A 13,142-nucleotide genomic window follows, 5' to 3' on the forward strand; every position below is an offset into this window, starting at 1 on the left:
TATGTGGTCATCTCACCTCATATGTCGAATAGGCTGTTTAATATACAAAAATTTGTGAAAGAAATTCACTTCTTTAAGTGGTGAGTTAGTTTTGCCGACCAGCGTAGTTGGCGAAAAAATTATATAAAATTGAGTTGTATGAATATGCTACGAATCTAATTGCCATTATTTTTAATTATTTAATGGAATGAAGACAATTATAATCTAAGCTGAGAATTACTGAAAAAAAATCCATGTTAAGATAAGAAAAATCAAGTTATAATCAAAATAATAACAACTTGTAACAGAGCTAATGAATCAACTTCACAACGACCATTTTATCATAATTATTTGAATTACAATGAAAATGTATGATTTGTTTGGTGACGTGATTATTTTGAACAGGGTTTACAATTATAGGTATCTATTTGCATTATGTTTTCCATCATTATTCCGATTATTTCGTCGCTAATAAAAAATAATTTAAATATAATTATCAAACATCAAATTCCTCATAAAATTATGAGAAGCGTCCGTGATCTTCAGGCCACATTGATGTTAATAACTCTCCAATCATTATTAAGTAATATTCGCTTATTTGGACATTAACATGTTTTTTTACGATCAACACAGAAAATGTCATATTTAGCACTACTTTTCAAATTAGGAAGTTGTAAATTCCGTACACATGCACGAAACTGTATAAAATATTATTCCCCACTGACATTTTCGCACTCATATATCTAACTGAAAAAAATTAAAATTCTTGATATTTCCCGAATCAGAACCCGAGACCGTTTGATGAGTAGACCGATATACATTCCAGAACACCACCACACATTTTATATGGCAAATATTACGATGCTTCAAGACAAAATTATGGTTGCTTACATAATCACATCTGCTAGTGGAAGAAGTTAGTGAAAATTAAAGATGTTGCATCTACAGTCAATATTATTAATTGTGGAACTGTCAAATTTTTGTATTCATGATTAGCTAGCTATTAAGTTGTATAATATGTAGTTGAAGTTGAATGAATATATTTTCAATTCGATCCAAGAAAAAGTATAGTGTGCTACTCATACAAATAACCTATTTCACACTCGTGTGATTCCGGCACTAGCATTCGTTCGTTCAACAGCTTTCACACGTCGCGTCATGTGAAAGATGTTCCTTTCTTCACTTTTTTCACACTAGAACTGGACGCACATTTCGCTAACCAAATTTTACTATGTTTTTATTCCCGTCTGGACAAACCATTTTTTAAATAATGAGTGTCATTAAATGTATTCCTAATATAATTCACTTTTATGTTGCTAACTGAACACAACGCATTTCCTGTTATAATTAATGAATAAATTTTTGTTATTAGAATTCATTGCCCATGCCACAAATGCCACAAAAACCTAAGCATCGGTTTTCTCCAAAGATTTAAATGTTTTCGAACCGGATATAATTATAATAATAATGATAATAATAATAATAATAATAATAATAAGAGCCTCTACGTGTTGTGGATACTCCGCTGACCACTGATCAGGTGGAATCCTTCTGGAAGGATATCTATGAACACCCACAGCCACTCATCTTAGACACTCCAGCCCTAGCGTAGTTCGAAACTTTCAACAGAGAGCTTCGACAGCCTGAGCTCAATGAACTGCGCAACCAGATAACCCCGGATGACGTTCGAAGAGCCCTTGTGGGTTCCAAGAGCTTTGCTGCTCCAGGCCCAGATGGGCTGAACACTTATTGGTGGAAAAAACTACCAAGCACCCACCGCCATCTGGTCAGAGTTTTCAACTCATGGCTGGACGGAGAGCAGCCGATTCCGGATTGGTTTGTCGAGGTGCGGACCGTTCTTATCTCCAAAAGCGGAGATTTGTCGAATCCTAAGAATTACAGACCGATAACATGCCTAAATTCCTGTTATAAGTTGTTCACAAGCATCTTATACACACGAATACTCACCGCAGTTGACCGAGTGTTCAAACGGATATATGAGCAGAGAGGGTCGAAGAGAGGAGTCGCTGGATGTAAAGAGAACCTGCTCATCGATAGATGTGTAACGCAGGACTCGATACAATCGAGTACACTTTGGCAAACTCGCTTTACCATAACATCTGGTCAAGCAAGAGTCCAAACAGGGTGGGTCACTTTTAGAAGGGGTGTATTTCAGGGTGATTCCCTCAGTCCCCTTCTCTTCTGCAGCTCACTATTGCCATTATCCGTTGCGCCCAGAAACACTCGAGGGTATAACTGTGGCACTCCCGGAAACCGGAGGCACTCATTTGTTTTATATGGATGATCTCAAACTTTATGCCTCTGGAGAGAAGGATCTCCATCAGTCCTTGAGGGTGGTGGAAGAGTACACGCATGCTATCGGGATGAAATTCGGGATAGACCAATGTGCAATGCTCCGCGGCAAGTATCAGCACAAACTTCGACAGATCTGGTCATCGGAACTGTCGGGGAAGAACAAAGTTGCTGCAACAAATATGCTTGCCGTTCCAATCTTACTCTACTCGTTTGGAGTAGTGAAGTGGACTCGGGAGGAGCTGTATCAACTCGACGTAAAGACCCGAAAAATGATGCATCTCAATAGGAGTTTGCATCCCAAATCGTCCGTTCCACGGTTGTACTTCCCCCGACAACAGGGAGGCCGTGGACTTTTGAGTTTGTAGTGTCTACATGACAGAATGGTACAGCCTGTAAAGTCGTCAGGAGTTCGGATGAGAGAGCAGGAATTGGAGCATTTCTCTTTAGGTCAGCTTCCCAAGCAGCTGATGAACTTGGTATAGTTTTCGACACTGAACGGGTTGACCACAACTCTGTCACCGAGTTGGAACCTGTTCAGCGAAAAGCTCAGATAAAAGCCGCAGAGATCACCTTACTTCTGCGGAAACACAAGGATAAGCTAATGCATGGGGTCTTCTTCAATAACATTGGAGACCTTGGCTTATTAAAGCACCTGACGTTCGCTTTTCTCAGGTCGAGTGGGCTGAAGTCGGAAACTGAGGGTTTCATCATGGCTTGCCAGGATGGTGTCTTCAACACCTTAGTCTACCGCAGTCGCGCGATAGGTATAGAGATTCCTGGCACAAGGTGCAGGGCCTGCCGCGAGGCGCCCGAGACCCTAATGCACATGCTATCAGCATGTCCAGCATATGCGGTCCCGTTATCTCCATATCCATCGACATAACGCGGCCCTAAGAGTGCTATATTACCATCTACGGCAGTTTTACGGTATTGACGAGACACCGGTGTTGCTCTACGCTCCGGGGGATATTGAATCCGTTGTGGGGAACGAGAAGTGCCGAGTTTATTGGAACTATTCATTCCCCGCCCTCAGGCTCATACAAGCTAATAAGCCTGGTGTGGTCCTTCTCGACCACCAGAGCAAAACGATATTTGTCGTGGAGTTTTCAGCTACTGGCTCATTGCGCTTGCTCAGGGGACATGATTCTCGGACCCAATGATCACTTACCCCACGGTGTGGGGAGTGGTCATTGGTTGATAATGCTGGCGCGCCCTTCTGAATATATCGGGGCTTCAGGGGATAGGGCCTGACCAGCGCAGACTACGGTGAAAAAAATAATAATATTAATCATATGAATTTATCCAAGGTAGGTAATTGTAGAGCCTGCTTGCAAGATTAATATATATGCTCTCTGAACGATTGTTTTTGTTGAATATTGCACTTTTTTTTAATTTCCAAATCGGGTCAACTACAAATGAGTTACACGACAAATTGATGACTTTACTAATCACTTTTCTTACCTAAATAAAAACGCCATAAACCGTTTGCTGTTTCACCACATATTGTTTGACATCAATAACACATTTCATCCTTGATACGGAAGATACGCCAAAAATAAGAGTCTAAAGAATTCATTAGACCCAAATTGATGAACATTAGAATCTACAATATCTTTATAATCATTTTTCCCCAACAACGTGTTCTAATTAAGAGCCTAACTATCGATTTGAAGGTGATGAACCAGACACCATTGGGTTTATTTTCGCATTCATCCAGATTAATGAAAATCCCTATTTTCTTATAAAGCTCGCGCGTCTAATATTCTTTCCCAGTGGTTCATCAGTATTCTAGCAAGATTCAAAATGGATGTTAAAGTTTCAAGTCTCATGAGAATCGTTGTACTATTTTTCATGTTTGTCAGTCTTATTGGTGAGTTCTCTCTAAGTAATAAATCTTATAATGAAATCTGAAAAAATATAAATTTTCCTAACTGATATCGTTAGAAGGATAAATGTATGGATTTCATTATCACATTGAAGTTGATTTATTTTATCTAGACAAGTGAAGTAGTTCTCAATCCATCTTAGTTATCTGAATTAAAATCAGCGATGCATTATTTCTGTTCGAATTGAAAGCGATGACAATATTATCACCTCTGATTTCAATTTGATTGTGAGATTCGATATTTTCTAGTATTCGACGTTTCAAATTAAAAGAATTGAAAAAAAACACTGTATTCTTTTTTATAAGGAGACTTTTTGTATTTTAAGAGCACCTAATATTATTTGAACAATATGATGTGCATATATTAGATATTACTGATAACTATTTATTTAAATTCCTGAATTGTGCTTTATTCAACTATACCTTCATTCTATCATACCTTTTACCTTTATATGAATTGTCCCATGAAACTTATATTATTATTGTTATTATCTTTACTAATGCCCCTCTCAGGATAAGTAACATCTATTTTGCAATGGAGAAATTGTCTTTATTTTTCAATACTTAACTTATGAGTATCCTAGAAACGACTGAAAATACTTGTGTTTGAAACGTATGTAGATTTATAAAGCAATAATCTCTTGGAAAAATTCTGCAATTTCTAACAATGAAACCATATGACTTCAGAGAATCCGATAGTTACTGTTTCTGTTCCAATTATCAACTTTTGATAAATCTGCTCTCAGTTTTACGGAAATTTATGAAAGAGTTTATTACAAGTTATTAGTTGGGAAAAAAAGTTTTTGGGTTTCCACTACCCCATCTTGATACCAGAAAAATGTGGGGATCTTCCCAAGACAGGAAAGAAGCAATCAATTTTAAAACAAGTAAATCTATACATAGATGTGTAGATCATGCAAAGAAGTGACTTTCAGACACAAACTGGGAGAAAAAGCCCTCCTAAAACAGTTACTTTCTTATAAACATTGAATTACACGAAAGAAAAATTATTTCGAAACGAATACTTTTATATGAACACTGAATTATACAAAAAATACTTTTCTTTACTCAGTTTTTATTCCAAACATTCGTTATGAAATTGAATCAGATATCATTCACAGCATATCTACACAATATACTAAATGAAAGGTAAGAATTTCACTTACATGGAACAGTGGCATCCTCACTGGTAGATGGTGGTAGATGTTTCGCTGTAAGACACTAGCCTCAGGGCTAGTGGATAACATTATATACAGTTCATAACTATATCATTTAACCAATTTTTCTCTACGAATTTAAATAGAGCCAAAGCGCCGCCGAAATTTCGCCAAACCTCTCGCCAACCGACTACCATCTTTTCAAACACTTCGTTAACTTTGTCACCTTTAGAATCTTCGCCAATCAGGACCAGATAAAAACGGCCTTCGTTGACTTCATCGAATCCCAAGCACACACTCTTGAAGCTGAAAAAATTATTCGACTTGTGTTACGTTGGCAAAAGTGCACTGATTCAAATGACACTTGTCACGATCAAATTTAATAAGTTCTCACTAAGATATAACAGTTTTAAGTAGATTCATAAAAATTGAAAAAACTTTTGAAACAACCCACTGTCTCTTTTTTCTTCATATCTGACAAACAGATAACAATATGTGTCAATTCACTCGAACAATGTGTCCGACTCAAAACCAGTTACATGTGGAGTTCTCCAAGGCTCGGTTCTGGGGCCTCTTTTATTCATAATCTATATAAATGATCTCTTTTTCTTCACGTTACCTAATAATTGTTTTGCTTTCGCCGATGATACTACTCTTACGACATCTGGAAAAATTGAGGGTAATTTGGTGCGCGATATAAATCAAATTCAAAAGAATGCTGTCATATGGCTCAAAAGAAATATTCTAATGCTAAACGAAAATAAAACTCCACACATCATTTTTACATCAAACGTCTCTTGGGTTGAAGGACACTGTGTTAAACTCTTAGGCATATATCTAGATGATAATTTGAACTGGTTAGAGCACATTGAACAACTTAGCATTAAACTCTTGAAATATACATTTCTTCTTCGGAAATTGAAAGATATAATCTCTCAACAGGTGATATTGTCAGCTTACTATGCTTTTTTCCATTCTCACATATCATATGGAACAATTAATTCTCCGGGAAATAGTACTTTCGATGAAAATAATGACAGTACTTTCTATTTATTTGTATCAATTTTTGATAGATATTCATAAAAATGGATCAACATCAAACAGAAATTGTGATTTCTATGATTATGAGACTAGAGGCTGTGGTTTGTTGAGGGCCAGTATATTCAGACTGAAAACTCAAGCAGAAATTCTATTGATGTCAACTTATACAATATTCTACCTCCGCATGTCAAAAAGTTTAATCAATACTTGTTCAAAAAGTATTTGAAATATCTATTGATTTCAAATTGTGTTTATTCTACTGACGAGTATATAGCTGTCTTATCCAGGGAAACACAAATAAACGGCGAAACAGTATAATATTCATTCTTGGGTAATAATGTATTTGTGTATATGTGACTTATCTTATTTGTATCTTATTTGTATACATCTTATCTTATCTTAAAGCAATCCCAAGAGTAAGTATAATTTTGGAAAGCGGACATTTTGAATGCGATATAATACATTTGGAAGAACAAGACATATTTTGCGTTTTATTGACCGATTCCCGGTACTTTTTTGACATAATGTTGACTGGTGTAATTCAAATAAGATTAGCAGTCAAGGGATATCTCGAATGACACGTCATCTATTTCTCTTTTCAATGCTCTCTACTGTTTAAATTCGATGCAATGAATATTAAGAAAAACATGTCAAATGAATCGAAATGAATGAAATCACTTCACTTCAACTCTCAACCAAAATTATTGTTATATTATTTTATGGCTACAAAATTCATTTTTTAAGACCAAAAGGTTTTGACTCAAAAATGGAATGAAATGAAAAAAAAAAAACGTTAACAAGCACTTCAAAAATACTGATTGACTTTCGTAAGTTGCACTCGAAACAAAATCTGACAAACTCAAATCGGGTGGTCTTGCAGGCCACTCCACCGGAGTGGCCGCACTATCAGGAGATGTATCATTCGAATACTAACGAACAGTTGAAGTATACTCGACCAATAAAAACTGTGCTGTAATATTTGCGCATATAGCGTTTACGAAGTTCATTTAGCGATACCAGTTCAGGAAGTGAAATAACTATTATGAGCGATTGAAATATGGGCAGCTAGCCTCGATCAAAATACTGTGAGATACTGAATGTAGATGAATGGAATGAAATTATTCATCACTTCCACTTTCAATGGAATTTAGCAAAAACTTTAGTTATTTTCAATTAAAACCATCTGACATCCGAAAACATTCGTGTTGCAAGGTTGCAAGGCTGAACCGTGACTCGACTGTCATTGAAGCACATGCCTGAGTGAGTTAAGACGATTACATCTCTTCTCACGAAAATACCTTCTATGATAAAGGCAAAAAACTCTGTTGAACAATATCAAAGATAAACGAAGCCCTATAAGGCGGTCCGATACTTTGACATCAAATGGCAACCGAAGAATACTTTTTCTCAGAGTTTCACTGTAAGGAAATTGAATGAAGTCAGAACCCAAAAACGAAGCATACGTTATGCAATACCAGACCTTGTTGTTTCGACCCACCAAGCCATCAGCAATGGTGCAAGGCTGAATCAAAAATGCATTGCTAGACTCAATGTACTGAGTAAGAGACAATAATGCCATCTATGGAATCGACAGACAGGCTCAATCCACGAATATTGAAGACAAACGATGCTTCCCCAGGCGGTCAGTTGCATAGACAATCTTCGATGTCGACTGCCGAGCGAGATAAGTCACTTCAATATTTACTGCAAGGCTGGATGTTGTGTTTGGCGGTCGATGTCAGAGCTTGGCTTTGCAACGGACCGCCTGGGGAAGCCTCGTTTTTCTTTGATATTCGTGTATCGAGTCTTATGTCGATCCATGTACAGCGCGGCGTCTTAGTGAGGGGAAATGTTATCAATTTGACATAAAGCGATTTTTGATGAAAATCTCGCTAGCTACAAAGTGAAAAATTAGTCTTGAGAGTGAAAAAAATCCTAAATTTCTAAAAGTAGAAAATACTGAATAGACAATTTCATGACGTTTCAAACTAAGTATCGCTTGTTTCTTTCTTTAACCAGTTCCCCCCCACAGTGGCATCAAACCGGAGTTTATTTTGCCACAGAATTTTTGAATCAATCGAGTTACTACGTTTTATATCGATATTTTGAATTCAATCATGAATGTTGTATTGTATATTTTTTCAGTGTTTCAGTGTAGCTAAAACGACAGCTATATTGCTTAGAAACGAAACACGCGTGTTTCAATTCAAAAGTTGTAGATTAAAGATGAAAAAATAGATTCCTCCTGAAATCGTGATATCGGTCTTGTTTTGTTTTTACTGACCTACCCTGTATTGGCATTACTCCCAGTTATCTAATGTATTGTATTCAATGTTCCAGAATCAAGAAGGCTGAGTGTATTTCCAAGAGTGGGAAAATCCTTAGTATATTCTGATAATCAACAAAATCCAGGATTCGATGGCAATAGTTTGGAAAGAACAATGGAAATGTCCGTGTTTCCCAGAATAGGAAGAGCGCATTTGACAGAAGACGATTTTCAGCAGTATTTGCGTAACAACGGAATGATTTCGGGAATGAAACCTGTGAGAATGACAAAATTTCTCAGAGTAGGTCGTTCACTGGATTCATCATTAAATGACGTAATACAAACCAATAACCTAGAAGCGATCCTGAAACATGGAATTATACCACCAAATTGTCCCTGTATTCTAGAAAATGATGGTAAATAATGGAATCAACGTTCTGAATTCACAAAATAGAATTAATTTTTCAATAATTTCCATTTTAAAATAACGTAGTACTAATTCAAAGATATGTTGTTTGAATATATGCTATCTTCCAACATTCACAAAACTCAGAACTCAGTTTCCATAAAAAAATTACGAATTACGAAAATTAGATAAATATTGTCTTATCAGTTTATCAGTGTTTGTGTCACGTGGCGTCATAGCGGTCAAGTGACAAGTATTAGCGTTTCGAAGCGGCAACTGAAGTACATAATTTTCTAAGTATTAGTTGTTTTAAAATATTCAAATTGAATGTGATACCTATATCAGGTACGCACTCATACATGGAAATGAACACATTTCCAATGAGTAAAAGTAAACCAATAGGATAGAAGACAATAGGATGGCGTCCATCCTATTGGTTTACTTTTATTTCCTGATACGAGAGCAATTAGGTGCAGGTGGTCAGATTTCACTAACGGTAATTTCCTCTTGCTTTGAGTTGAAATTTATTTTATATCTGACATTCTTCAACCCAAAAGTCTTACTATAACAATGAAACGAGAAACCCATTTGGTGTGGGTCATAGATAATACAGGAAACCAACGCACACAACCAAGTATCTGAATAAGAATTCAATACCACCAGCCACAACACAAGAAGGATAATGGAAACATTAGTAATGAGAACGAAATTAATTTCTGAACTTGAAAGTTATCTCGAGGAACTCGATCATTTGACAAAATTTATCCAAAGCAATAGGCTGATTTCATGCCGGCAATACGTCCCATGAAAGAGAGAGCTAAGGCAACTCCAAGTAAGCTTGGAAAAGCTCACGGACCGGATCGGGGTAGATCTGGAGGAACACAACGTGAAATCGATATTCGCATCAACCATCATCATCAGAGAGAGTCTATGGTCAGCTGAGGAACCCAGAGGGCCTTTTGCAATATCACTGGTTTGCTGGATCCCTTGCAGCCATGGATTGGTTTATATTGGAACCACGAAGAGAAGCGTAAGTATGGGGCTCTTTTTTACAGAAGAGGAATTGTAGCCTGGGGCATACCAACAAATCAGCAGTAACTGTACATGCACTTCAAGACGTTACCCAAGTCATTGCTTTTGAAGAGACCTAAGACTATATGGGGAGACGATGAAAATCCAGAAAAACAGAAACAATTTCAGTAGGAAGAGGAAATGAACATTATCAAAATCGAGCTGCCTGTACTTGATTGCTTTGGAATCAGGTTATTTATTTCAACCAATAAGAACGGTCCCAGACCATCATCAATGGAATGAAACCATAGACTTCTTTTTTTAAATACAAAACACAAGCACTGCAGAAAAATCCTTGAGACGCTCTAAGAGCGGTGCCTGTGCAAAGTAGCGATTCACATTGGATTTGAATCGCTGGAGATTAGATCCATTTGGAAAAAGGTTTTCAGAAAGTTCATTCCACATTCATTCTCCATTCGGAAAGGTTCTTAAACAGTGAAGTTGGAGGTATACTGAGTTGAACCTCAAAACGATGAGCAGCCACAGTCCGTCGCGTATTTCCGATATATACTGATCTTGCACAAATCTTCAACCTTTCTTCCATGTTTCAGACTATCAAGGTTGCAAGTGACGTTCGCGTCTTCAATCAGGCTGATGGCTCTTTTCTGGATGGAATCCAGCAGCTTCAGGTTATGCTTGGGGGCGAAGCTCCATACATGAGAACAATACTAGAAAAAAAGGTCTGATCTGAGCTTAATAAAGCACCAAAAGTTGCTGAGGTGTGCACAGTTTTCTGGTTCGGAACAGTGTTTCAAGCCTTTGAGAAGCAGCCTTTGCAATTCCAGCGACATGATTGTGTTCAATCCCCAACAAACTTATCGAAGCAGAACACGGAATTGTCTGTCTCGACATCATTATATCTAGTTCGGAGACATTTATCTTCGTGGAGAAAACCGATGCCTGGGTTTTTGTGGCATTGAATTGAACCTGGTTACTTTTACCTCAATTTGAAATCACTTTTAGATCCTCATTAAGATATACAACCTCCTGCTGCCAGTGAAGCTGGATAGCCATACCCAAGAGTGATCCGAATGATCAGATAGCGTCGAAATTTGGACAGCAAACCCTCATGCCACATACTTGTCTCTGCGTTGAGAACGAGAACACTTTGTCTGTTTTCTCATCCCCTTTGAAAATGTGTACCGCAGGTCTTAGACGAAACGGTCTAATCTTAAAAATACGGCAAACAAACCGAAAAAATAGGTTTGGCATAGTTTGCCTGTTCTGTCTAAGTAGTTTATTGTTACTTATTTCATTATTTTCATAATTGTCATAACTGAAAGCCGCTCTGTTCTAGGCTAGTTTTTCCAAACAGTTCATGTGTAAAATGAAGTTGAATGAATAATTTTGAGATTTTATGATTATCATATCCTGCAGGCTTGAAGCTCATATGTTCCAAAAGTTATATATTGAACTCTGTTGATACTTCAATTGACAGACAGAAGGTTTCGGTGGAAAATGATATATTGTTCTTTTTTATAGATGGTTCTGAAGATGGTTCGAATAACACTGATCAGGATGATGGCAAAATATCAGTGGCACCAGTTTATTCCAGACCAGTGTAATCTCCAATTATCAGAGGCAGCATCAGGAATTTTCATTCTACTCTAAATCTAGAGTAGTTCAATTTTGTTATTTATAGAATCTGTTATAAAATGAATGAAGTTCTGAAAACGGAAGTTTTAATTATTCAGTCCAAGATGTTTTGCAGTAATCTCACTCTTATCAGAAGAAAATATTACCTTCATACAAACATTCTTCAGGCAATAAAATTCGCACTTTTGATAAATTCCAAATTTGTATATGAATTCGAAGACGTCCTTCATTTTCATATCGATTTAACGTACCGTACCGTCCGATATAATGAAAATCCATAACGTATTCAAAACACTTCATGAGATTTTCAAATGTTTCATAAAAATCTCATAATAAGGTGTTTTTTGAATGGAATTATCCTAATCAGTGAAATTTCATCAAAGATTGTAGAATCCGTAGTCAAAATAGAATCATCAGCTTCTTAGGGCTCTAAGAACTTCTACTCATGTAATACTGTTCGTGACGTGGCAAAAAAAGAGATATTCAAAATATTGTGTGAAGCCCCCAAAGCTTTCGATAAATTATCACAAAATTCTGCTAGAAAATTGTAAAAATCTATACTCATGAATGCAAAAGTCATTTAACACACATTCATCTCTGTTTCTCCGTACTAGTAAGTTGAAATGTCTATTGAAGTTTCAGGGCATACTACGATATTTTTTCTTAGTCGAAAATCGGGATTTTTTATTAGCGATTTTTTATTGAAAAAATCCCTACGCCACTGGATTCAGAGTGCCTCTAAACAGGTGTGACCAAAATTTCGTGAAAAAATATTCATTATTAACAAAGTTATGATAACTCAAAAATTCGAAAACTCACACAGCTAACAGTCACAATATATCATTTTTTTATGATTTCAACAATAAAGTGCCGCCAGATGAGAAAAAAAAACAAATAGCGTAAATATTTTTAATGAAAATAACGGAATTACATTCACACAATTCAACTAACAATGAAGCAGAAAATTTTAATAAACGTAACTAATAACTAATTATTGAAATGTTTCGATTCAGTGCAGCAATTAATTATAACTCATATTCTAGTAGCCTCTACTAATCCACCACGTATTTCGATACATGTGTCGTAGCGCTTACGAATGTTTCTGATTACGTTCCTCAGTTCTATCTGCACATACCTGTCGAATTCTTGCACAAAGTTCATTTCTATCTCTTGAGTGGTTTTTGTAAACCTTTTGTGTGAGAAGTCCCCAGAGAAAAAAGTCCTAAACTGTGAGGTCTGGAGATCTGGGTGGCCACTCTATAAATGGACTACCACGGCCTATTCATCGGTTTGGAAAATGTTCGTTAAGCCATTGCCTCACAGCTCTGGCATAATGAACTGAATACTCATCTAACTGGACAATTTAATTTGATCGTTCATTGATTGGCAGCTCGTGAATAGCATCCCAAAACTCTGTGTTTTCCT

The 13,142-nt window shown here is 36.7% G+C and overlaps 1 protein-coding gene across 1 annotated transcript; it reads left to right on the forward strand.

Annotated features, from left to right (window-relative positions):
- Positions 1 to 4,056: 4,056 nt before the first annotated feature.
- LOC141485251 (uncharacterized) lies at positions 4,057 to 11,780 on the forward strand. Its single transcript, XM_074181591.1, has 3 exons — positions 4,057 to 4,165; positions 8,719 to 9,060; positions 11,604 to 11,780. The coding sequence occupies exons 1-3, from the start codon at positions 4,099 to 4,101 to the stop codon at positions 11,684 to 11,686; spliced, it is 492 nt and encodes a 163-aa protein (XP_074037692.1). The 5' UTR covers positions 4,057 to 4,098; the 3' UTR covers positions 11,687 to 11,780.
- Positions 11,781 to 13,142: the final 1,362 nt, after the last annotated feature.

The sequence above is a fragment of the Leptinotarsa decemlineata genome, unplaced genomic scaffold, assembly GCF_025532065.1.
Source record: "Leptinotarsa decemlineata unplaced genomic scaffold, Ldec_3_MD MMD2_tig00026314_RagTag_RagTag, whole genome shotgun sequence".
Lineage (NCBI taxonomy): Eukaryota > Metazoa > Arthropoda > Insecta > Coleoptera > Chrysomelidae > Leptinotarsa > Leptinotarsa decemlineata.

Bases quoted from the DNA above. Each gene is read 5' to 3' on its own strand.
- LOC141485251 (XM_074181591.1), top strand. From the start codon at position 4,099: ATGGATGTTAAAGTTTCAAGTCTCATGAGAATCGTTGTACTATTTTTC. The intron at 4,166-8,718 runs GTGAGTTCTCTC...TCAATGTTCCAG, and splicing joins CATGTTTGTCAGTCTTATTG to AATCAAGAAGGCTGAGTGTA. The intron at 9,061-11,603 runs GTAAATAATGGA...TCTTTTTTATAG, and splicing joins CTGTATTCTAGAAAATGATG to ATGGTTCTGAAGATGGTTCG.